A 27,913-nucleotide genomic window follows, 5' to 3' on the forward strand; every position below is an offset into this window, starting at 1 on the left:
AGAATGAGTCCAATACAATTCCGGATAAATTATAGCGTTACGTACTGTTAACCTTATCTTCTGTGAAGATTTCTCTCAACCTGTGAATGTTCTTTTAGAGTGCATTGGTCAAGTATGGAGTGGTTGTATATCTTATTGGCCATTGATGACAGTTCTCTGACATCTTTTTTGAAACTGATGTAATGATAAACATAAAATCATGAGTGACACAACAGAAATTTAATATAGCTTAAGACGCAAGTGTTCACACATAAGTATACATATACATGTGACAGGTAAATTTATATAATATAATTATTGATGGATAATAGTTTTAAATATAAACCAATAGATTAATAATGTGCTATATAAAAAATATCATTCATATTAAATAATTTATAAAAGATCATATCGACACAATACATTACGTTGTTCTCAGTAGGTTAATTTGATATTGTCATTTTTTTAAATACCTACATAATAAAATAATAATCTTTTTATATCTACATAATAAAATAATAGTCATATCCAACTAGTGATTTGCAGAATTTTCATTGATTGCTCTCTACAGAGATAACAACTTTTCTAAAAGTATCATTATTATAATTAAATAAAATTTAATCTTTTAACGAGCAACTATACTTAGAAATAATATTACGTATATTCTATTAAATAGGTTATGTTTACAAAATTCATAAATGTACTAATATTTATGAATAAAATTTATAGAAATTTATAGAAATTTCTTATTTTATACAATGCAATAAATTTATCATGGATTTTGATTAATTTTCAAGAATTTATAATTGTACAAATATGTATAAAACTATTTTCAAGAGCAATTACTCTATAAACATACTTTTATTATATATTTATTAGAATAAAAAAAATGATTGATATTTTAATCATTAGAGTTTTATGGATGCATATATGCATTTGGTAAAACTTACCAGCATAGACTATAGATTCATATATGCATTTGTCGCATATTGATAATTGTTTCTAGTCTTGTCGCACCAAAATTATGTTTGGAAAAACTTTCTTATTTCATTTGGGAGAATAAAAGTTATAATTTACTATTAGCTACATCTAATATAATTCATCAATGGATCTCGCACTAATAATAAAGTATTCCGTCTCTTTGAAGCACTTCAGATAAGAGTATTCAACATTCTAAGAATTAACTAAATCAAGCATTATTCATAAAGTGATATATGCTATTTATTTTTCAGCCTACAAGCCATGATGATTCATATTCCTTGATTATTGAAAAACTTTAAAATATCATCATGGAAGAAAATGAATTATACAATGTTACAGTTCCATTTTTGTCTGGTATTGAACCAGCATTTTGGAACTATTCTGATCATGTTATTCTTGATGATCTTAAAATGGATAGCAACTTTATATGGTTGCTTTGTTCATTAGTATCTGCCATATTTTGGATCATCTATATAGTTTATTATAATAGCAGAGTTATTGGTTACATATTAACAAAATTGTTGAATCGTTTTGTTATACGTGATGGATATGTTAAAATTGGTACATACAATAATGATTAGATTAGATTATACATATATGTTAAAATACATAATACTTATATTGTTCCATTTTTAGGATCATTTACATTAAGTGCTCTAAGTGGAAAAATAATGTTTAGAGATATAGTTTATATTACAACAGATTATAGTATTAGAATACAAGATGGATGGCTTATATTTAGGTGGTGGAGGAGTTATGTACCAAAAGATGTATCGGAAGGTAAAATTGATATATGTATATTTGGCATCAAATAAAATACTAAATTCAATTTAAAAAATCCAATTAATTTCTTTTATGTTTTAGATCTTTCTCATTCAGATACACGACTTTCAGTAATGTTAAATGGATTTGAATTGCATGTATATAATCGCTGTCAGTTATATGCACAATTGGAAAAATTATTCGGTCTCACACCTCAAATGTTTGCAGACGAAGAAAATTTTTGCATGAATACAGATAATCATGATGCGACATCATTAGGCAATACTACTCATGAAAATCGTCAACAAACAAATGCAGTGGATGTTTCACGTCATGTTGATAACATTAGAAAAAAAGAGGCTCATGTTATTGCTAGAACCTGGAGAGATTTAATACCTGTTATTAAATTAGATGTTTGTACGGTTAGTTGTAGTAGTTATATTATTTGTCTACCCAATTAACGTGAAATAGATATATGTTTGTTCAATGTAGTTATATTTTCAGGGGAGATTAGTATTTGGTAATCGCTTAGTACCAACAACACTTTCAATAACCGTAGAAGAAGCACATTTTGTATACTCTACTAAACCAGCAGCATCTCGACATGATCATTTTATGCATTTTTCAAAGTGTAAAGCAGAAAATTTTAAAGTCATTTTAGCACCTAGTCCCAAGTATACAGGAATGGTCGATGATCCACCTAGGTATATGGGTGAAGGTTTTGTTGTCTTAAGTTCTAATAATATGGAAGTATATTATTATATGGATGAGCCTGGATTCGTTCCTGAACATCCAGAAATGATACAATTAGTTAATGGTGATATGGTCGAAGCAATGCCACCTATTTGGGGTATAGACATTAAATGTGGAAAGGGTACAGATTTTAGTTATGGTCCTTGGGCTGACGGGCAAAGAGAACACTTATTCAAGTTTTTCTTTCCAAATGATTATCAACCATTAAAAGTTACAAAAACTCCAATCCCAGGAGAGAAAAGACAAGTGCAATCTTTCGATATTAGATTATCAACACTTAACGAAGCAACAGTTGACATACTGTTTAGTAAAAATAGAGAAACTAATGCTGTTCATATTAATGTAGGACCAGGATCATATTTGGAAATTACCATGCCATGGATAGTTTTACAAGATGGATATACTACCAAAATAACTGGCCAGCTATTACATTTAGAAGCTACAACAAGCTTGCAATATCGTAGTTTATTTGAAAGTGAAACATTAGAATTTGGAGTAAAATGTCATTATCCGATAAGATGGAATGATCATCAAGAATGGGCTCTAAATCTAACTGGATGTAAGGCCACGGCTAATTTAGTTTATTCGCACAAAGAATTTTTTCAAGATATGATTAATGAATGGGCCAATAAATCAAGGCCTGATATATTGCATTTTGTTCCATATACGTGGAAATTCAGTTTGTTATTGAAAGAATTTGAGTTAATCACAGTTTGCAACGAATATAATTGGATCGATTGTTCATCTCAAAATCAAGAAAACGCACATATTGCTTTCTGCGGAGAATTTTTTGATTTATCATTTGATCTTCCTTTTGTTGACTTCCTACCTTTGACAATACCTTTACGTTTCTGGATTCAAGGGGAAAGCGTTGATCTTTCGTTTTATTTGCCAGAAGTTAATACAAACCGTGCAATACTATTAGCATTAGATAAGAATGCAAAGATTATGACACGTGATGGATCTCATAAACATTTAAACGAATTACATAAAGGTAAAAAGTGGAGAAACATATGTCAAAAAGGATCAGGATGGGTAGACTGTTGGTCTGTTCCAATTGTAGCATTAAGTATTAATTATACATATCACCCATGTCCACCATTAGGACCTACTCCACAAGCAAATATAACAACCCCTGAAAAAGAAGAAATTTTACTTTCTCCCATAAGAATTCCACGTTGTAGAAAATCACCAAGTCTTCAATGGACACGGAATGGTACACAAAAGTTTGATCCACAATCTATACCTCCGGATAAAGTGAGTTTGGAACTTGAAATTGGACCATCTATATTAATTTTATACGGATCATTATTAAGAAGTTTTATGCATTTAAAAGAAAATTTATTTGGAGACTATCAAACTTTCACTGATATGCAACAGAGTAGAACTAGCCCTACGGTTGTAAGTACTGATAGAAGTAAAGATCGAGATATGCAAAACAGCAGTGTTGAAGCATCAACGGAGGATGAAGAAATCAAATGTAAACCATTTGATCCACGAGATTATCGACCATTAGAAGTTACAGTAGGTATTACAATGCATGATATACAGGCTCATCTTATTAAAAATTGCGGTGAAAATGATCCACCCTGTCCTGTTATACTTCTGGAACGATTTGGTTTTGAAATGAGAAAAACTTTCAAAGAAACAGAATTGCAGCTTCTTCTATCACCTGCAATAGCATTGCTTATGGATAATGTACCAAGATCGAGTAAAGAAAGACATTTAAATCAAGGTCACTTAATGTTAAGTGCATTACAAGTAAGAGGCCATGCAATGTTCAGTAATGAAGGAAGAAGTTTGGATCAAGAAACATTGGAATATGCATGGCTGATCGAAATTCAATTAGGAAAATTAAGTGGAAAAATTAGTTCGCCACAATTACATCACCTTGTAACCTCTCTGGAAACCTTTTTATTAATGGTTAAGAATTCGGAAAATAGCTTACGTCCTCCAGATTTACCTCATCATTGTCATCATGGTGTTCCTCCATTACAATGTACAGACAGTGATCTTGACAAACATTATAGGTGATTATTATTTTTTATACAATTGTATTAGATGCAAAAATGCTATTAAATTAGGAATATTAATATATGAAAATATATATATATATATATATATATATATATGTTTCAGGTGTCCTAGTTCTGAAGATATCAAATATAGAATGACAAGGTTGTCTGTAGATGCTATTGATTTATATTTCCAAGAAGTGGGCACAGTAATACAATTGTGGATATCTCCAATTCGTTTATCAACTTGTAATCTACATGGACAACAAGTCAAATCTGGTGTAACAGGAGTACTACCTACAATATTGATTCGTCAATTTGTATCTGCAGCTGGCCATTTTGCTAATACAAGTAATACTAATACAACTGGTAGTGGAAGATCATATAATAATACGAGTAGTAGATTGTCAGGTATATGTTGAAAGAATATTATGAATAATCGTTAATTGTGCAGGCAAACCTATATGATGAATTTTATTATACATACAGGTGATGGAACTGACATTTGGCTTGAAGTAGGATCAGTATCTTTGGGTCCAGTTATTCTAGAAGCTGCAATTTCTCTCCCTACTCCAGAACATGATTTGCATTTAGTACAAAATAAATATTTAAAAATGCACGATGAATTAACAAAAAGATTGTGGTTTCTTTGGCCCCAAGAAAGTGGTGTAAAATTAACGAAATGCGGATGCATTGGTGGATGTGCATTTTTTGGAAATAACAGAAATGGCTCAAGATTTTTTAAACCGAACTATCACGATCTACAAGATGGAATTAATATCGCTGCTTATAGGTAAGATAGACCACTTTAATAAATAAAATTGTTAAGAATTTTGTTATACATTGAAAGGTAAATTATAAAAAATATATATGTATGTGGTTAAAAAGTATTATAATTACTACTTTTGGTTATAGAATAACTTTTCACGCAGTTGCTTAATCCTTCTCTCTTGTTTGTTAATAAGCAACTTGTACATTTTACTTCGCTTTCTCATATTTTCTATTGTTGATTTTATTTCCCATGACTCATCTTTTTTATCATTTTCCTGAATTGAAAATGTCCACATATTTGCTTCAATAATTTTCTCAATTAATATCTCTCCAAGATGAGCTTCTTCCATAACTAAGTTCTCAGTTTCTTTTATATCGGCTATCATATTTTCTAATATTCCTTCTTTTGGTCCTAATATTTCACCACTTTTTACAATTTTATTTTCTGCTTCATACATCATACTTTCAATTGTTGACAAAATTTCATTCCATTCTCTAATTTTAGAGAAATGTTTTTTTAAATATAATATTTAACTTATATAAATGTTTAAGAGTATTCTAATAGAAAAAAACAATAATATACCTATATGTTTCTCGTAATTTATTATATATTGCTTTGTCAGATTGAATTTCTTTGTCTATCTCAGATTTCATTTTTTCTATCATTTGTAATTGTCTCCTTTTTCCTCTTTGTAATATTACTTGTCTGTCAGTAACAAGTAAATCTAAAAAGGTAGAAACAATCTCTTCGGGATATAAATCGCATAATTTATTAATATCATTATCTGTTAATGGTTTAGTCACTGTCAATTCCCACATAGATTCGGTCCCTTTTTCCTTATAACTTGAACAACATTTAAAGTCAACTGAAGATGTTAAAATATGTTCTTCCATCTGTGCTACTAAAAGTCTTCGCTTCTCTTTTTGGAGTCTATATCATGATAAGAAAATGAAATAATATAACAGGATACTATCTATTAAAAAAATTAAAGGTGTTTTATAATCGATTCAAAAATATTTCTTGTATTTTTGATTGAAAATACCTAACAATAATTTTTTGTCTTAGTATTTCTAACAACTTCAAGTTTTTCTGCTCAGGAGTTAATTTGAACATGTATTTAATTTCGGGATCTTTTTTTAAATCTTGTTCTAATCTATTTAATAAAAAATTTATTACGTCATCATTCTCATATTCGATTCCTGTTATCTTCTTATCAATTTGCCTAAGTAATTTATTGTAAAATTTCATTCCATCTCTTTGTTTGGAACTTGCTGTTTTTTGTGGCATATTTAATGATTGATACAGTTGAATAATATCACCTATACATACAACATGTACCTATAATAGGTTTATCATACTATTTAATAGATATTTACGAATCGAAAAATTTCTATTATATATTTTTATTATTTATCTGATAATGTGTGTACCAGATATTTTAGGTTTTATATTATGTTTGTAAAAGTCTTCCATTTGAGCTTCTGATAGATGTTTCCCCAATGCAGTAATTTTAGATATATTGTCTAAAGTTTGTGATTTAGATGTGCTACTAGTACATGAACAACATATGCTACTAGATGTACGTGATATTTCTTTATTAATATTTAATCCAATATATGCATATGTTCCTTGATCATCTGGTAAACAACGTATTGCAATATATGTTTGACCATCTGCTGATTTTTCTTGAAAATCTTCAGGCATTTCACCTAACATTAAATTTAATTGTTATCTATTTTTTATATAAATATTATTTTTCTAAAGTATATTTCAATTATAATAGATAATGGATTGGAAAATGTCTTACCAATTCCAGTTTCTATTTTTGATAAGGAGATTTTATCTGATTCTTGTGAAATAAAAATATTTTTTGCAGGTGGCAAAGGTTTGTCACCTGGAGGCATTAAAAATAGCCTAGTCATTCTTTTATCTTGCATATTCATAAGTAACTGCGATAAATATATATTGCGATTACGTTTAGATGTTATTCCTTTAACTTTTTCTCCGCATAATTTTGTAAGCCATTGCATGCATAATAATTTATCTTTCTCATCAAGAAGTTCAGTGTAATAAGTTTTAGCCAATGATATAAATTGAAGAAAATCGTAGTCTAAAACTTCTTCAATTTCTAATTTTTGAGCCATAATTAAATACTATTTATTATTATTATTCTTAATGCACAATATAAAAAAAACTGCTTTTTTTTTATCAAAAACATGAAGAAGAAATAACAACTAATATATATTTACAATTTTGACATATACAAAAACAAAATACAACTACTATATTACATAGATTACTAGGCACAATAATGTTTATTTATAAGTTATATAATGTATTATAACATTTTATTTAAGGATCTACGAATCAGGAAAAGATAAAGGATTTGGACAGTCTATTTTACACGATAATCAATTAGTTTTTCATACACCTCCTTATAGTTTACAAGATGTATCTTTGCAAGACTCGTGTTATCCTGTCACAGGTGTCAAAGTAACTATTGTTCAAGAAGGATTACAAACTTCAAAGAAAAATATTGATCGTCCAAGGTCTGTGATACGAATAAATATTTATTTATAAGTTATTTACCTGAATATAGAGAAAGTAAATTTCACATTCCTTTTTTTTTGTTACAGTGCATCTAATATAAAAGATGTTCCATATTCTCGCCTTGTTGATGCCAGTCCTGTTGCACAGCTACCACAAAAATTAGATTCTGATTCAAAATTAAATACTGAACGTAGTAAATCTATCTTAAGTGTTCCAGAAATTGAAACTGCTCCAAAAAGTAGTGTATCTGATTCTAAATTAGCGGTAGATTATTTTAATGCAACAGATGATGATACTGCAGAACAAAGTAGTAGTCCTCAATCTTTACCTGTAGAAATGGCTTTTTCTGGATCTACAAGATCAGCCACAAAAAGTAGTGATCGCGTCAATGTATCTGATTCTCACCATTCATTGTGTGTAAGATCAGATTCCGAGGAACGGTTCAAACAAGAAGTAAGTAGATGTATATCCTTTAAGAAGAAAACATTTGTATGTATAATAAATGTTTTAATTAATTTCTTTACCTAGGTTCAAAGAACTATTTCAATGTCATCAGAAAATCATTCAGAAGCATTTTATTCTGCTGATGAAGATATGAGTCATGGTTTAAGTGGAAGTAGAACGTCTAGTTTACGTCAATCTATCGTTGGTTCTGGATCGGTCTTAAATCGTAACGATAGTATGAAAAAAAAATTTTCATCCGATCTGTCTATCGTGGAAAGTTCAACAAATGTAAATCTTTCTGCAGCAGATAAAGCTCATACTTTAGAAAGAGCTAAAACTCAAACGCTAAATTCAAAACGCAGTCCAAGAGTTACCAAAAATGCTACTCTCCAGAATGATACTGGTGCATTAAACGATAATGGAGCTTTACAGGATTCTTCTGATAGTCATTCCGTTTCATCTACCAGTTTTATATCTGCTGTATCATCTCAAGAAGATGTTACACTTGTGAATTTGCATATGCAAGTGAATAAACCAATAGTCGATTCTCCACTTTTAATGTCAAGTTATGTCAGTCATTTGACACAGGTAAAACGATATAAATATGTTTCTTTAGATTAAATTATGTATTAATCTTGTAAAATAAATAATAGATCCGTGTGTATATTTAATAACAAACAAAAAATGTAAAACTAAAGGTAAAATGCTCTAATTGGGCACAATCATCATTACCTTCTGGTGGAGATGCATTTACTACACCAGTATTTCAACGTACAGAAGATGGTAGATTGGTTTATGTAGGAGGGAAATATGTGCCAAAACTTGAAACGATTAGCGAAGGATTTACATCTTTGAAAATGGTAACACGTTGCGATGGTTCACCTATTGCAGGATCTTCAAATAAAACACCCACGCATCCTTACTTATGGGATAGTACAACACTAAATCAAACGGAAGGTAAATATATAAATATTATATTAAGATATTACCTTAAAAAGATTATTTTACATTTATTACATTAAATATTAGGTGAAGATAATAATGCTACTCACGATGAAGAGGAATTATTGACAGCACACGAAACAGGATCTCGAACGACGGTTATCATAAAATTCAAGGGAGATATTGATATCATGATAAGTCCCATGGTATTAGAGTCTCTTCAACATTTCATAGAAACTATCGTACCAACTTTGGCTATGTTACATCCATTGACTATTTTAAATCATCTCCATAATGAATGTATAGAAAAAGTCAAAGATGCTAACATTTTAAAACAAGATCAAAGTTTATCTTATTGGAGTCAAGTGCAAACCAGCTCTAAACGATCAACAGCAGAAAGAAATGTTAGGAATGGTCAGGGTGATGATAAAAGTTGGTTTATGCTCATTAAATCAACCTCTTTCTTTTTTCTTTTATTTTATTTTCATCTACATCAGTTCTATTTTAATGTATTATGTTTAGGTAAAATTGCGTTACAAACTAACGTTTATGAAGAAAGTATTACGACACAAGTACAAGGTAGCATCATTTTACCAAAGGTATTGTATGCACACCCACATACACAAACGTTTTAACTAAAATATTATATATATTAAATAAAAGTAATTATAATAACATTATTTTTATAGATGAACTTAACGTTATTGCAAGCGTCTGTTGTCGAAGAAATAATATCTTTTTCTGCACTTGAAAATATACGAGATCTTACATGTGTATCACTATTTGCAATTTGTTTTGACGATGTCACCGCAAGATTTTATCTTGGAAAGCAAGCAAGAGAAGTCGTTCAAACGTTTCACAAACCTGCCGTTTTACCAAATCAAAAAAAAGTTAATAAAATTAGTAAAGCTTTTTTACCTGGTCACCAAACTACAGCTGTAGTAAGTGATTTTGGTGGCGGAGAAACTGTATATATTGAAACATCTGAGAAACAACAGGAAGAGATTATAATTACTTTAAATGTTGGTTAGTATATACGTATATATAATTTAATTATATTAAGTAGATAAATAACTTATAACTTTATTACTTATTATCGTATTATTGTATTATTGTATTTTTTATAGGAAAAGTTCATACGCAATTGCGTAGACTTAGGAATGAATCTTCAATATTAAAAGATGCCGTTATAACAGCTATACCTGCTCATTATTCAAGAGTATTGTTTACATGTACAAGAATGACTTCTCCATTAAAATGCATTGATTATTATCTTTTGCAATTACCTGATGAAAAAGATAAACAAAATGTAATAACTTTAATTTATTAAGATACATATTATTGTAGTTTTTAAAAATAATATTATACGTAAATTTGTATGCATGCAATTTAATAGAAACAAACAGGCCCTTCTCAAGCTACAGAAGAATTTACTATGGGTAGCGGGGAAGATCGATTAGGATTCATTATGTTCGAATGCGGTTTGGAAGGGATTAAATTAAAGATTGTAAAGAGATCGCAATTTGAGAAAGGAGAAAACGGACGTGATGATAAAAAAGCAGATACTGAATTATTATACACTGATAGTATAAAAAGTCAAGATGAATTAGATAATGGAGCTGGTATGTATAAAAAAATCTATACAAAACTTGATTTACTTTCTATTTTAATAACAAGTGAGAGGAAAAGAGAGAGAATACAATAAATATTATTTTTTGTCAGCTTCTACAACTCCAGCTGCTGAACAAGAAACAAGTTCGACAAACGTACTAAATGGAACGCAAATAAATAATAGTGCTACTTGTACTAGTCTTCATTCCAAAGCAACTAATGGAAATACTGTTTCATGTATTATAGAATTAAAAACTGTATGGTTTAATTTTGCAGCACCGCCTCGTACTCCGATAACACGAAAAATAGATTATACACGATTAGATTGGAATTTGCTCAGCACTGCATCTCCAGCCATTAATGCTTGGATGAATCCAAGTAATAAATTTGCTATTAGAATTGTTTATATGTTTAGAACTATGTATCGAAGATCAACAGCAATAGTTGCTTGTCTCATGGCAGAAGCATTAGATGTGCAAGGAATCCACATGCCAGTTAAGGTAAAAATCTATTATATTATAAATAAATTGAACGAACGTATGTATAAATCAGTGATGTATTCTTAGAGTCGTTATGGAAGATTGACACCGCTGGCTAAAACTCTACAAGAAGATCCATCGTGTCAATTATGTACAATTTTGCAAAATTATGTATTACTATCTGATTTGGCTAATATAGAGACCAATCTTAAAGAATCTGATTTACCTCTTTTATCAACGCTTCGACAGGTAATAATAGTTATATGATATTTACATTAATATCGTGTTACATTAATATTATATAGATAGATATATTTGTAATCTATTTTTATATGTCTACTTTATATTACAAGGGAGTAATTGTATTAAGTAGACAATGGAAAAATGTACTTTACACCCCATTACTTTTGGAACACAACTATAAAACTAAACATGTCAAACCTTTGAATGTCACATTTGCTGTTTCTGATCCTGATGAGGTATGATTATACATATTTCATTAACATTTTTATATGTTATATAATTATAATTTAATATATTATTAATACAGTTTTAATATAGGAAGTATTATTAAGTATATAATAATGCAATATTTATAATTTCAAACATTGTTATACACTCTCCATGAGAAAAGCATAAATCCAGTGGCATACAAATCAAAATACCATTAATTTTAATTTAGAAGATTCCGACATCATTTTGCATCTTTAATAAATAAACATAAGTAGTCAATATACTTTTCATTGTGCGAAAATGTTAATTCTGTTGAGAATTCTTCTTTCAGCAATTGATCTACGAAGATTTGGAAGGAAATAACAATGTAAAAGAGAGTAAGAAATATTTTTTTTTATATACATGGGACAAATTAAAACACCATGCAAAAGCTTTATAAAATCCTCTCTTCACTATTATTAATTAATTATCTTTGTGAAAATATGTGCGCTGTGCTGTAATTTTAGTTCCAAAAAGATTTCTATAGTCAATATAGCATTTTTCATTTAACTGATTAATACGTTTAAAACAAATACTATTGTAGATATATCTTTCATAGAAACGAAAGTGCTTTTTCACATGATATATAATAATATGAGCTTCTAAGATACACACGCTGTCTCTCTCCAAATGTCATAATATTAATTAAATAATGCTATTTTTATTTTATTATATAATACACACATACACACACACATATATGAATGTGCCTAACGCAATGTGAATTTTTTCACTCTATGCTATCATAAGAGAAAACTTGTTTGTACTGCCATTGGTAAAATATATTGATGCTTATGGGTTATATGTATAAATTGAAAACAAATGTTAAAAACATTTAAACTATTTTTTCAAATACTTTTTGCACGTTAAAATAAAGAAAAATTCTAAAATAAACATAGAAAAACTTTAAAATATATATTTGATATGTAAATCATTCAATATTATGCGGTAAATACTATTAGCTGAAAGGTGTCACGATATTTAAATAATTTGTTACATTATAATTTTGAAGAATATAATATAAATAATTTATTCATTATTGATTATATATTATAAATTTATTATTATTGCATTCTGCAACTTTTGTGAGAGAGAGTGGAGATAAATTTTACATGTTAAAAATATGTAAGGGTTTGGCGTATTAATGTGTAGGAAAATTTGCTGACGGATGGGGAGGGTAGTGCAGGAGATGTTGATGATCAGGAAGTGACAGATGAATATGCTATGCTAATCCACACGGACCATATGAACAAACATATACATGTCAAGAATGGACAAGATAAAAGCTCAGGTAGTACTTATTCAAATAAACAAACATCATATATTATAATTCATATAGAAAAAGGCAGCAGGATCTCTTATGTTTTTCTTAGCTTTTATAAATCTATATATTTAAGTTACATTGTATAAAAGTCTAATAACATATGGGTCATAAAATGGCCAATTTGGCGTGGAGTGACCTATGTGTAATATAACAATTTTATCAGTTTTACATATGTCTATAGTTGGTATAAAGTTATAAGGTTTAAATATATTTTTGTAATTTAACTACATATCAAATAATATAATAACTTTGATTTTCGAATATTATCAATATAAGAAAAGGGAAAATTTTTTAATAACTTTCTATTATTTACCGTGTAAAATCATTGCTATTGAATTAATGCTTTTTATAGCTTTGCTCTAAATTTATAAACTATTTTTATATTTTAATGTACTTTAAATGAGTAAACTACAATGAAAAATTGTAATAATTATTTTTACAAATTAATACTCTTAACAAATTATCAATATAATTGATTAAATTAGCATTGCTTTATTAACATTTATATAGTGAGAGATTGGTAGTAATTAAATGCTTACACACATTCATGCTTTGTTGCTTTGTTAAATAGTCCATTAACATCATTAAGATTTGCACAGCTTAACAAAATCTGTTCAATATTTCATAGCTTATTACTTAAGAAAAGCGTTAATATGTACAATTGAACAATTATATCTACTAAACAACATTCTAAGATATAATAAGAATTTTTATCAGTGATTAATATTATTATAAGCTTTTCTTAAGTACTTTTGGACATTGCAAAGATATTTTTTGTGTAAAAAACATTGGATTAATATGAAACAACCAGGCATGTGTGGTGATGGTTTGACGGTTCCTGTAAGTTCTCCTCGTGGGGAAGATACAACCCCATTACCAACACCGGTTCCAGGCCCGGATTCACTAACCTCTCCCTCTCCACCAGTAGTTCTTCCAAAGAGAGGAAAATCGCTGCAACCTACACAAGTGCCTGTTAGTACACGAGCAAGTATTGTCTTTCCCTTGCTTGCAAGCGGTGGCCTGTTCAATCAAAATCGAGAACAGAATAATATAAGTAAGTGAGACATCTCAAATGTTTTGCTAATGATAATTTTTAATCATCAGACTGAAGTAATTACTCTTTTACAGTTAACAGATAAAGAAATAAATATAAAAATTGTATATTCATATTTTTAATAAATTAATATATATTAGCTTCACTATTTAATATTTTCATACTTTCTAGTTATTATCATTCTGATGAAGAAAGTATTGTCTTAATTATTATCAAACATATTAGACTGTAATATCTTTTATTCTTAACTTCTTAATTGTACATATTCTCTTGCTTCTGACCTATATTTTAATTAAATCCAAAGCTTTTCTATACATTGCTTATACTAATTTTTTTTTAATATTTTATATGAATGCTTTTTAACTTTTAATGGGTATTTTAAATTACAATCTAAATTAAATTTGTAATATTATGTTGTATAAAAGAAAAAGAAAATATTCTTTTATCAGGCTATGGAGCATTACGAGAAGAGAGACCACCACAAATTCAAGTATCCCATTCTCATCAACTTGGTTCTAATCCTAGTATATATTCTGGAGGTCTAGGACATGGAAGTCAACATAGTACTGGGAGTTTAGATCAAGTAACTTCTCCAATAAGTCATCATTCAAATAAACCTATTAACACTGAAGAAGATTTATACAACTGGATGGCAAAACAGCAAGAATTTATAAAAGATAATGAGAAAGGAAATGTAAAAGGACACTGGGTAAACTTTATTATCATATTATTAATGATCTTTTTGTATTAAATTAATACATATGTTTAGAAACTTGTTAACGTTTCTAAATATATACTATACTTTTGTTTACTTTCTCTCACTTTCTTAGGTCTTTCGTCCAGAACAAAAGTCAATGAAGGTACTTCAGAGTAAACTAATTTTATAGAAAAACATTAATTTTATTTTAAAATTATTTTTAATCACTTTTATTTTATAAATTTCATTACGTTTCATTGACTTCCTATGCATGTAAATATTTTTTTATGGTATCCATTCTTAACAATGTTATCAATCTTATAATCGTTATGAATTTTTAATGCTTTTAGGATTCCAAGATTAATACTATGACAACAGACGACACAGAAGATTCGGATTTACATAGTGGTGCATTTTTATACCCAATGAAGGATTCCCTTCGATTATTGGATGCTCATTTAATTTTTGAACCTCTTTTATCTTCATTATCTGTTATGCCTCAACAAATGTTATCAGCAATTGGTTCTGGAAACGTAAACAATATGTCATCCTTAGATTGCTTAGGAACAAATTTGTCTCTTGTAGGATGTATGGATACAATGCGTATCGATATTGTTGTCAGTGAATTTGGAAAAGTAACAGATAAAAAGAAAAGTATGTTTATTCATTTTAATGCTACCTAGTTAAATTGTTTGAATAGTACTAATTTATTTGTATGATTCTAGGTAACAAACAGAAAAAAGGTGTTGGATCGAAATTTTATTTGGACATACCTCCTGAAACACCAGCATTTTTATGTGAAAAAATTGGTGTTGATATAGATATTAAAAAAATGGCTGATATGACAGTAGATGATATGATACAAAAACAAAATGTTTTATATATATCTAGAGGCCAACTAAAAAAGCATACTAGTACAATAGTTAATGTCAGTCTCAATATACGTTATATCAGTCAGCAAGTAACTATGCCATTACTCAGGTTATTGCACCAAATTAGTAATATGTATCAAAATGTTAAAGAAACACAAATGGAATTAAAAGAACAACATCCTGAAGCCAAACGAAATACAAATTTACTTGTCAATGATACTGTCACAAAAAATGGCTCGTCATCAAGTAAATATATTTTAGCTCAAAATATTAATTATTTGTGCTCATAATTATGAAAGTGGTCTAAGTCAAAATTAAAAAAGAATAAGTTTATTATTTATTTCACACCACATTATTTTAAACTAAATTAATTCAATGTAATTTTCACGATATTGTCAAAAATGAACCGTTAGATAGTGTTTGTTATTTCAATATATTATATAGAATTCATTTAATGCTCAAATGTAATCCTTTAAATATCTCGAAACAAGAAATATATTACTTAGACCATTTTCATAATTATGAGCACATTTGTTTAATTATAAAACTATCATGTTAAATGAAATAATCTCTTTGAACTCGTAGCATCTGATTTACAAGAGCATCTTCTTATTGGAAAAAAAGCAGAAATTCCATTACTTCGTAATAGTTTTGAACCAAATCAGCAAAAGATCATATCACCAGGAGCAAGTATTAGGTCTCGACCACAAAGTTTTGCTCAAAAATTACGCAGTACAGGAAAAAGCGTAAAAGGCTATATTAATTTAAGCGAAGGCGTTATTACACCTAGTTTTGGAGCGAGTCCTAGTGGATCGGGTCTTGATAAATTTAGCATATTATCGGATAAATGCAAAGATACTGTCAATTTAATACCCAGATGTTGGAAAACCATCTATTACCTCTTAGATCTATATGCGACACGTCCAGAAACTAAGACCATTACTCATCGATTTTCCATTCCCGCGGATGCGGCTGAACATTACAAAACTAATAAGAAGTACGAAGTTTTGAACGAAACGAAAGATGGAGATATTGAAAAAGGTTTAAACGCAGAGAATAGTTCTACACCAATACCACCTCCAAGGGAATTAAGTAAGTATTATATTTATAGCTAACTAAGTAAATTTATACATATCGTCATTTAAATTACATATTATTGCATAGGTATTGTAGCAGGTGAAAGGACTAGGTTAATTATTTTTGGAATTGCAAGAATACATAGAACTCGACTTTTAGCTACATTAAGTGGCTTAAAACTAGAAGCTGAAATTACAAGTTTGCAAGCAAGTTTTACGTGCCGTAAGAAAACTCGACCTGCTAGTTTGGAGTGTAGTTTGACAGGACAAATTGGCAGAACTATGATCGTTTTACTGGAAGGTGTAGCACCTAGTCAACAGACTGTTGTCAAAATTACAGTTGGAAAATCACAAGCTTTGTACTCTAGCATCACCAGACGTCAGAAAGACAAAAACAGTGGTTTATTAACTGTTGGAGCTGTTAATATAGATATACCGCAGCATCCTGTTGCTCTGCATGGAATGATGACTAGAGGTAGTAAACAGTTATCATCTACTTTACAGGTAAGATTCAAAATATATCCTTATATATGTTTTGTACATGTATAATTAATAATTTCTATATAATATAGAATATTCTAAGCACTTTTTATTTTTTCAATTAAATAGGAATTAAGAGTTACAAGAACATCTTCAAGAATGTCGAAAGGACAGCAACCGGATGAATTAGATGCTGGACCAAGTAGTCCACATCATGATGCACCAGCATCTACTATTGATGAAGAAAAATCCCAAGCTATACCTAGTCTTTTGGAACCAATTGTTATGCATTTTGATATTATACTTCAAAGTTTAAGTATAACAGCAGCATTGCTTCCTTCTTTACAAGCACAATATAAAATGGATCAAGTACACAGTGCAGGTGTAACTGGTAGTAAAGCTAAGTTTACCATAGAGCTGCCAAATCATAGTTTAAGTTTTACAACAAAATTACAAGTAACTGAAGCAAATCTACCTTCCGAAGCAAGTATTGAACTTCCTAAAGTACATGTGTCAGCAGAATATATACAAGATGGAAATAGTAGTTTAAACGATAGTAAAATTGCTGGTAAATATCTCACCTTAATATTACTTAATATACAGATAAATATTAATTCAGTTGAATTTAAGTTCATCTATCTGTTTGTATGATTTTACAGATGGGGTTGTTTTAAGGCAGGGCAGTTATTTGAATGCCACTGCAGATATTGGCACATTTGAGCATTCTTTAACAACAGATCTGTTAAATCATTTAGTATTTGTACAAAAAGTATTTATGAAGGAAGTTAATGAAGTTGTACAAAAAGTATATGGTGGAGAAAAACCAGTTCCACTTTGGCTTGAAGATGACGAATCTACGAATTCAACTTTAAAAAGAATATTATTTTCATTGGTCATTCGTATTAAGGTAAAAGTACAATGCATTATTTACACAACTCCTTTCGGATATTTATAATATATATTTTTAATTAATAATTTTTATTATTTTACACAGAGAATACAATTGACTGCAACAACTCCAACAAATTCCGCAGTTCGTTTAGAAACAGGTACAGTTGAATTTCAATTATCTAACAGAGTACAAAATGTCTCTGGTGCGACTCAACCAAATCCACATATGAAATTATTTGGGAAAGCACAAGTTGATATTAATTTGAGTCTTGGGCAATTACTTAAAAATGCTCTATTCGAAGAAGCGGAACCTGAATTTCAACAATTCGCATTTTTTAATACCAGAGTAGGTTTACGAAATGCGTTTCAAGAAGAAATGGTGCAGGGTGAAGATAAGGAAGTAGTTTTAATAACTTTAAAACGTCCATTAATTTACATACAACCAATGGCTATCGATAAAGCAATACTAGTTTGGTTGAATTATAAAAATGCATATGAATATTGGAACGAAAAACGAGCTAATTTAAATAAAGAAGTGTTAACAGCTACTCAGCAAGTCTTTGAAAAAGTTCCATTTGGTCAATTGACTAGTCAACTCAGTGCACCGCATTTGGGAACATTATTCTTACAATTAACAGTAGACGACATGGGTATTTGTTTACCACTGAATCCCTTACCGCCAAATAATTATGGATTAAGTAGAGGATTATATGATGGAGAATTAAGGGGTGCAGTTGTTGTTACATTAGAAAATACCAGCATATCAGCATGTAGTAGTGGTAGTTTAGTTAGCAAAGCAAGGTATTACATCTTATATTTCTCTTCAGATTATATATTCATTGTATTCATTTATATATTTATTTTTTGCTTTTTCCTAGGTTTGTAGGATTATGTCTAAGATTTGCAGAAGATTTTGAAACATCTTTAGACGATTGGAAACCAGATATGACTGATAGTAGTATAATGAATTTGTGTGTAGTTTCTGAAGGTACTTACGAAGTATGCAGTAGAACAATTGCACAGAAACAAGATAAATCAGGTAATATATACAACTTTTATATAAAAAATTAAAAAGACGTTTGTTACAATATCATGTATCGTATAAATAAATCTTTTTTAGATAATGCCAAATGGATATTAAATGTTCAATGGCAAATGGAGGGAGTTGATATTCATCTTGATGTTAATGTAGGACGTCAATTATCAGCACTTGGTCACACATTAACAATGCTAACAGGTTTTGAAGAAGATGATATTCATGTCCCAGCTGATTATGATAGTGACGATGCAGATCAACCAGATAATAGTACTAGTCAGGTTAAGAAAAAAGTATGGTTTAATTAATTTTATTTTATTTATTTCCTATTTTTTATGCTCTATCTTGGTTTTTCTGCTCAGGTAACTTAATATACAAGAAACGTAGTATTTGTTCGTAGTTTGTATCCGCTAAATATATAAATATTTAATAAGATTACATTAAATATAAATATTTTTTACATACATTTTTTTCTTACATATATTAAAAAATAACTTTCTATATATTTTTTAGGAGAGTATTTTAATGAAGAAGTCAAAAAATTGGACTGACAGTTTACCTGCATTTGTCTTCGATCCTACTTTAGATGCAAAGAAAAGATCCAAATTAATTGAAAAGGAAATGAACGAACAAGCTAAGATAATAAATGATTTAAGATCATTAGGTGCATCTCATGGTACTATAGAACAAGAAATGAAACGTTTACATGAATTGGAAGCTATGGTATTTAAGGACTTCAGAAGGTAATACTATTGTAATGAATGTTAAATTCAAGAGGGAGATGCGTTACATTTATTAATATTTATAGGATTGTTATTCTTTCTTTGCAGGGATATGATTCAGAAATTACGAAGACAATCGGTTAAGGCATCTGGAATTAAAGGTAAATTAGGTCTTGGGAGTAAAACTAATGCGTATCGTTCAAGATCATTTATTGTACCCTCACCAACACCAGAAAATCAACTTGAGAGTCCAGAAGATATGAATATGGAAATAAATTCGGCAAATTCTGCTAGTTATGAAAGTAGTCCTAGAAGTGGTCCAAGCAGGTGAAATATAGTTCTATACATTATAACATAATGCACGCGTGTACAGTTTCATTTCCCACAGTTTAATCATTAGTATATACACATACTTGTACATATATGATAGCATTCCATTTTCATGCAATTATTGTAGATCTGCTTCTCTTCGTGTTAGAGGACTTAGCGGACAACGAGTTACATTTAGTGATACTCATACAATGTGCAGGTGAATTGAAACTGAATATAATGTTTATTTAAAGGTTAACAATTGTATTTATCTCGATCAGTTATCCTTCATTTCTTTGGTTAATGTAGGCAATCATCCTTACCTAGTGCGGGATCAGAGTTCAGTTTACCTGAGGGAGAATTAGAGTGGCCAGAGACCATTGAAATAGAAGGAGAGCAAGTTGAATTAAGAAAAAAAAGTAGAGACACTAGTTGTACATCTAGTTATGATAGTATGGAAGGAAAGTACGTAGAAAAAAGAGAGAGAGGACTTTTTATTTTATATATTTATTATAATATATTATTATATTTATATATCTTTTTTCTCTTCGTGTGTGCTGTATTATTCATCTCAATATATTTTTAATAGTGCACCTTTGCTCGACTCGTTTGGAAAAGAACAAACCTCTTCTACTTCATCGCCATATATAACACCTCAAAAAACTCAAGAACCTAATATAGACTTTGAACTTGATGTAAAAGTATTAATAAACAGCGGCAAGTGTGTTCTCCATACAAAAGATCCAACGAGGGAAGACGAAATTAAGCTGTAAATATTAGCATTAAATTATAGTTTATTAAATTTTTATATTGTAAATTTATACTTGTTTTTAATAGTATGAGTAAAATGAAAAAGGAAAGATCCTGTTCCGGTGGAACATTTGAATTTCAACCCAGCAGTCCAAGCAGTAGTAGAAAGCATTTAAGTAGTAAGGAGAAATCGTCAACTACGAGTACATCACGATTACGATATTTACAACACGCGAGTGTACCTTTAGTAGATTTAACAATTTTTCGTATTCCTGGTCTAGATGTGAAGGTAAATTTTTTAATTTTTTAAATATTCATACATATATAAATCTATACTTGAACATAAACTAAATGAATATTATTATGTTTGTTTATAGGTTCATTATGAATCGAAAACTCTTCCCGAAGAAACTATGTCTCCGCGTATTACAACAGAAAATACTTTATTAAACCCTACTCCTTCATCTACGCTTCGAAAATCTAGCACTAAAAAAGCTAGCCTTTTTGCTTGGATGACTCTTCAAAGTATTCCAGAAGAAACTATAATAAGTCCTCATATTTTGGAATTTTTCGAACAAACGTTAGAACCAATTCCAAGCAAAAGTAATTTCCAAAATAACACTCAAACAAATTCTGGCTTTCCGTCAGAAAATATAGAAAGTACATCATGGGCAGCAACTGCAGCTAGTAGCAATTATGTTTATGCTAGTTTTCCCGTAGACGTAATAGTATATTTTCATATGCAACCATCTACTTTTAGGTATAAAATCATTTTTATTATGTGATTATTATTTTTTTAATTATATATATATTTATATTTATGTATTTATAATTTAATAATATTGTAAATATTTTTTTATATTTTTTAGATTTTCTTGTCTACCAGTTTCTAGAGTAGAATGTATGTTACAATTACCTTCTCTTGACATAGTGTTCTCTTCAAAACGAGCAGAAGAAGAACTTATTGAATTTCGAGAATATAAATCTCCAGTTACACAAACTACAGGAAAGGAAACAGGTTCGGCTATCGGTGGATTGTCCGTGACAGGATGTCTTGCAGATTTTTCTGTCTATATCTTTCATCCTTATGGAGGTGGCAAAAAAACAGGTTTAAAAGAAGCTCAATGGTCACCTTTATCGGACAGCGAAAGAAAAGATTCTTTAAGCATTAACGTTGAATTTGTGAAATTTCATTTGTCGAGGATTAAAAAATTGAATTACCAAGGTGAACATATAAAAAAAGTTCCAGATGCGAGTAGTCGAGCTGTTATACGATTTTCGAGTACGTAGATTTTATTTTAAAGAACTTTTATCTATCTTAAATAATATCCCTATCACACTTTATTATATATTTTATTCATATAATTTACAGCAATCGTTGATATTGGCTCTGCTTCATTCAAATATGATATGCGTCGTTTGACGGAAATTCTTGCATTCCCAAAAGCATGGTACAGACGTAGTATTGTTAGACGTCTATTTCTTGGTGATCTCAGTTCAGGTACAGCATATTCTGAGGGAGATGGAAGTCCTCCATTAAATCAAGAAGAAGCAGTCATGGGTAGTTCGTTATTAAAACATTATGACAGACATGCGGGAGATGGATTATCAAAAAGTGCACCTGAGAGAAGTCCTACATTAAATAGAGATAAATTAAGACTTAGTTTGGAAAGTGATATACCAAGACATGCACGTTTAAAAGGTTCGTTTAATAGCTATTATTCATTTAAAACGATCATTCTATAATTACAATATAATACAATACAATAACTATCGATGTATATGTTTCATAAGATATTGGACGAGGATGGAGTTTTAGCGCAGAAAAAAAAGTAACGTCCGAAGTGAAATTAAGAGAATCAGCATGGGAGACTTTAGTATTATTTGCAGTCAATTTTACTCGTTTGAATGTACATATGAATATGGGTAATGTTATGGGTAACGTTACTTGGATGACCAAAGACTTTAGATCCGATGGAAGATTATCTATAGGTAGCACTGGACATAAAAATTTATATATCGGCATTGGATTGGGCGGTTCCAGTCTAGATGCTAAGGGTGGTATTGTTGGTGGAATTATTGAATTGAGTAAAATTGATACATACAGTTTAGTATATTTTTATTTACGTAATACCAATTTCTTTTTAAATAGAGAAATATATATTAATAAAATATTATTTTCATGTAGTACACATTAGAGAAGAACCTGGAATAGAACCTGACCATACAGTTGGATTAAAATTATTTGCGTTAGAGTTGCGACTCGATTATATGGGAACAAGTGTACTTATGTCTAGAGTATCTTCCTTGGACATTACACTTCGTGACGAATGGAAAATTAATCGTCATAGCAATGGAGATGCATTTATGCCAACTAGAAGGTAATCATATACACATATGCATATATTATTTTATTTTGTTCCTAAGTACTATTTTATTATTTTAATACTTGTAATTAATATTCTAGACCAGCAGTCATTTTTATGCATGGTGATTTGGGCTGGGACCAACTTCAACTTATGATCAGTAAATCGACAACAGCAGATTTATTAAAAATGTTTTACAAGTTAGACGAGTTCTTTAGTCAACAATTTAAAAGCAGTAAACGAGTATTCAGTTCTTTACAACCGAGACATCAAAGAATAAATAATAATAGTATGAGGAAGAGACAACAAAAGAAGAGATCTGCTGCAGATGGTAAAACTTATTGTTAGATATATTGATGTATCCTATTTTTAGATTAAAAGATATATTTTATAATTAAAAGTAATCTATTATAGGACCATGGAATTTAAATCAAACAGCAATATCTGATGCCAGACATCATAGACATTGGCAGCGTGTATTGGCTCAAGTAGCTGGCCTTCAATTAGGTAGCTTAAGATTTTCTTTACCATCAACTGGAACTGTTCTTGGAGGTACAATGGAATTACATGGGTCAAATATTAGTTTGGCCTGTTTTCATGGTATTAATTTCAAAAGCAAAAGTTGGGCGTTATTCTCATTGAAGGAGCCGTGTATCAGTTTTGCTACAGAGGCTCAAGAAATTCCAAGCGTAGAATGTATGTTCAGTAGATTATGCGTATATAGAATTAATATCCAATATATCCAATATTTCATTAATTATTTCTCTTTTAGTACCAAATACATGCGATGTACATGTTGTTCAAACTTTGACTATTAGCTTAGGACAACAGCAAGAACAACACGCGAGACATCACTCTATGGCTACCGTTTGTAGACTAAGTCGTAGCGTGCTATTTCCTCCGCAATTTAAATCTTTACAAGAATGGTTTCACTATGCTTTTGCAAGTAGTGAAATTGATGGTAAGCTGTAAAATATATATATGTATGTATGTGAAATATGTTGATCATATTTTCCTAATAATGATATCATGTATTGTTATATAGCAGTAGACAGATTTCCATGCGTTGAGAAAGATAGAGCAGACACTATGGTTGATAATAATAATCAAACAACTCGAGGAAGAAGTACATCAACTACTTCAGGAAAATTGCAGGAGCATTCTCATACAAGAGAAGTGATATTTGCGCTTCCTTCATTGCAGTTACATTTAAAAACTGAACATTTACAGACCGCCCGTACTCCAGATGTTATAGGTATAACCATTTTTTTTGTATGTTAATTGTGTTAAAAACTTTAATAATAATATAAACATTTTTATATTATGTGTCTTATATATACACGTGTGTATATATGTAGTTGTATAGAAATTGATACCAAATTATATTGATCTTTTACTGCCTTTCTTACGAAATAATTTATTAAAAACTATTCTTTAAAATAATTTGAATTTCTTAGAAAAATTACTTATCTTCATATTATATTTTGCAATATTCTTCTTCTCATAATTTTTTAGGACTTCCTAAGCATATTTTATATAGTAAGTATACAGTAAAACTTTATTCTCAATATAGCCAAAAGCGGAGAGTTTATATATAATAATATCTGTACATGTAGTGTGTATACTTTTAGAGTTCTAGTCTGCTTCTAATATACAAAAAATATCCCTTAGCTATATTTCATTGAATCAAATTTATCGAGCATGTTATCTACAAAACTGATACATAAATGCATTAAACATAAAAAGTATACATTTCAAGGAATTCTTCTTTTACAATAAGTAATCTAATTCGCATGTAGTGAATTAAGCTCTTACAATAATATAGCAAATTGTAACAAATATTAAATGCTACAAACATACATGTAGTGATCAGTTATTTATTCATTTTTAATTGTTTATTCCAACCAGACATTAATTGATACGTAATAATATCATGAATAATATTGATCATAATTGAATTAAACGAAAATGTTGGGATAAGCGTCCTTTTATGTTAGAATTGATATCTTTTATAACATTTCATAACTTTACGATTAAAACTTTGTAAAAGTTTGTGCATATTGATTATTAATTATTATTTACTCATTAGGTGAGAAGCCGTTAGTGGAATGCAGCTTCATTACAGAATTTGAAGATCATATTTTTGTTACTGTTGATGCAGAGGGCTTCTTCTTTCTGCATGATCTTATTACGTCATATGTAAAGGAAAAAGAACGAGTGGTAAAGATTCTTTTCATATGTAAATTAATTATGTGCATAATTACACATATTTTATTAAATTATTTTTTAGCATACAATGCAAACCATAAATGCACGCGCACATAGTCCAGATCCCCAAGAAAAAGAAAGTGCAAGTGCTAGTACAAGTGCAACTAGTGTTCCTACATCCACAACTATCACGACGGAAGATGAAAGAAAACGCAAGCAATTTGATCCAGCAGAGATGTTTATTAAAGATTGGCGATCGTATAGATGTAAAACGTGGCATTTAGAACCCACTGTTAGGTAAGAAATATATAATATACACTATATATATACAAAAATAATATTAATTATATATTATAGAATAATATTAAATATTTCTATATTTATCAAGGTTGCTTTCATGGGCTGGGAAAAGTATAATAGAACCATATGGTATAGATTACATTCTTCAAAAATTAGGATTTTCTCATGCACGTACTACAATACCTAAATGGATCCAAAGAGGATTTATGGATCCACTGGATAAATTGCTTACTGTTCTTATGTTAAGAATGGTATTAGCTGTACGCGAAGAACCATTAGATGAACAAAAGGAATATAAAAGGGATAAATAATTTGTCACTTTTTCGTTGCGTTTCTTTTTTCTGTGACTTTTAACGAATATATATCAAATTCGCGTGATCTCTATTTATTTCTAACAGTCCATAAGATAAAGTAATGATTCGTTGCTACAACTGCAATGACAGTGCGTAGCAGAAACTTTTTAATGAACTGAGATAATACAAATTTAGAATACTAAAATTTTTTTTTATCTTTCTCTCTGTAAAGCAATGACACATCGTTATGCAAAACAGTTTTTGCTTTCCTTTACTTTGTGGGAAGAAATACAACATTAATATTCTAATTAATGAAGAAAACGAACCATAGTGGTTGTAATAATCGTTCTTGATATAAGAACTTTGATCTTGTACATGTAAAGCTGATATATTTCAGATGTATATGATATGATATGATATGATATAATATGGTGTGTTTCAATAGGGATTTGTAAGAATATCTGAAGGCATAATAAGAGATGTAACCAAATACAATTGTACATTAAAGAAATTATAGTAGCTATTAAATTACATTTCTATTAAAAAATATGAAATTATATCAGTGAGTATACATAAATCAGCACCAGTAATATAATTATATATATACACATGTACATTTATATGTCGTGTATTAAAGGGGACGCTGCAGCATATATATCTTAATTATCAATCTGTTTAGCATTTTGTTCAGAAATAATACACACACGTATATATAAAACTACGTGCAATAATTCAAATTTATTCTTTATTATATACAAAGAGATAGTACCGCTAATATTGAGCATCGACACATATTTCGTATATATATATATAATCTAAAGATCACCAAAAAATGCTTTTTATATACAAATAGAGACAACTTATATTTCAAATAGGAAATGTTTATCTAAAAATGCAAAGATATTTTTAAAAGATTATTAAATGTTGCAGCAGCAATAATAATTTGTTAAATACTGGTGCATTTTCCTATATGTGATACTTTACTGTTAATATTTTGTAGTTAGGAAAATTTTTATTTATGAAAAGAATCTTTTTTGTTTTTTTTTGTTTTTTTTATATGAATATAAATTCTAGCTGACATATGAATATTTTTAATTTACAGACTACTGTAAGTGTATAAATTATTATTATGCTTGATTTATTTGTAATATGTGATATAGGATAATCTTTAAAAGGGAAATTATTAATTAGATATATGTACCAACGAAAAATGTCATTTAAGCTAGATTTTTCATAAACTTGTCCAAGTTATAGCAGTATTTGTATACCTGTGTCATAGTTATTAAATGGAAAGTATTAAACCGAAATATTAAGCGAATAAAAGAATACTAGTTGAATTAAAACAGTTGTCTGCAATTATCTCTGTCCAAAAGAATTATCTGTAAAATGCTAACATATTCAAATCGCGATATAATAAAATTTAATTGTTTATACCAAAAATTCACGATCATTTAGGAAAGTATTATAAAACCAAGTTGTATTTATTTTTTCTCAATTTAGTATGTGTGGTGTAAATATTATATTGGATTTATAAGATACGGAGACATACTTTTTTATTACTATATGTGTATGCGTATGTATATCTATACAGATTTCTTATAATATTAATTCTGCTATATATTTAGTATTTTTTCTTTTAAAAAATAAAATCATCTTATATATATGTAGCGTGCAAGCAAGGACTTACGTAATTATAACTATCTCCCATAAGTTACATAAATAATATAATTCTATAAGTATTTTGTATTTATTTAT

General features: G+C 29.2%; 1 protein-coding gene across 1 annotated transcript; it reads left to right on the forward strand.

The window, feature by feature from the left end:
• Position 1: 1 nt before the first annotated feature.
• LOC122521853 (transmembrane protein KIAA1109) lies at positions 2-26,686 on the forward strand. Its single transcript, XM_043642558.1, has 51 exons — positions 2-275; positions 1,212-1,521; positions 1,597-1,740; positions 1,825-2,144; positions 2,227-4,505; positions 4,615-4,901; positions 4,980-5,283; positions 7,620-7,811; positions 7,899-8,265; positions 8,341-8,844; positions 8,955-9,213; positions 9,286-9,630; positions 9,721-9,797; positions 9,888-10,224; positions 10,326-10,507; positions 10,595-10,820; positions 10,921-11,309; positions 11,376-11,537; positions 11,642-11,767; positions 12,933-13,071; positions 13,916-14,158; positions 14,608-14,867; positions 14,989-15,018; positions 15,206-15,509; positions 15,581-15,973; positions 16,313-16,819; positions 16,892-17,307; positions 17,413-17,851; positions 17,943-18,190; positions 18,278-18,975; positions 19,053-19,213; positions 19,295-19,503; positions 19,724-19,953; positions 20,041-20,259; positions 20,390-20,461; positions 20,551-20,706; positions 20,831-21,010; positions 21,079-21,280; positions 21,369-21,751; positions 21,861-22,273; positions 22,364-22,693; positions 22,786-23,097; positions 23,180-23,372; positions 23,459-23,688; positions 23,772-24,053; positions 24,130-24,318; positions 24,403-24,612; positions 24,873-24,896; positions 25,447-25,577; positions 25,648-25,862; positions 25,954-26,686. The coding sequence occupies exons 2-51, from the start codon at positions 1,269-1,271 to the stop codon at positions 26,174-26,176; spliced, it is 14,994 nt and encodes a 4,997-aa protein (XP_043498493.1). The 5' UTR covers positions 2-275; positions 1,212-1,268; the 3' UTR covers positions 26,177-26,686.
• The last annotated feature ends 1,227 nt before the right edge of the window (positions 26,687-27,913 follow it).

The sequence above is a fragment of the Polistes fuscatus genome, unplaced genomic scaffold (assembly GCF_010416935.1).
Source record: "Polistes fuscatus isolate 324 unplaced genomic scaffold, CU_Pfus_HIC Scaffold5, whole genome shotgun sequence".
In the NCBI taxonomy this organism is placed as follows: Eukaryota; Metazoa; Arthropoda; class Insecta; order Hymenoptera; family Vespidae; genus Polistes; species Polistes fuscatus.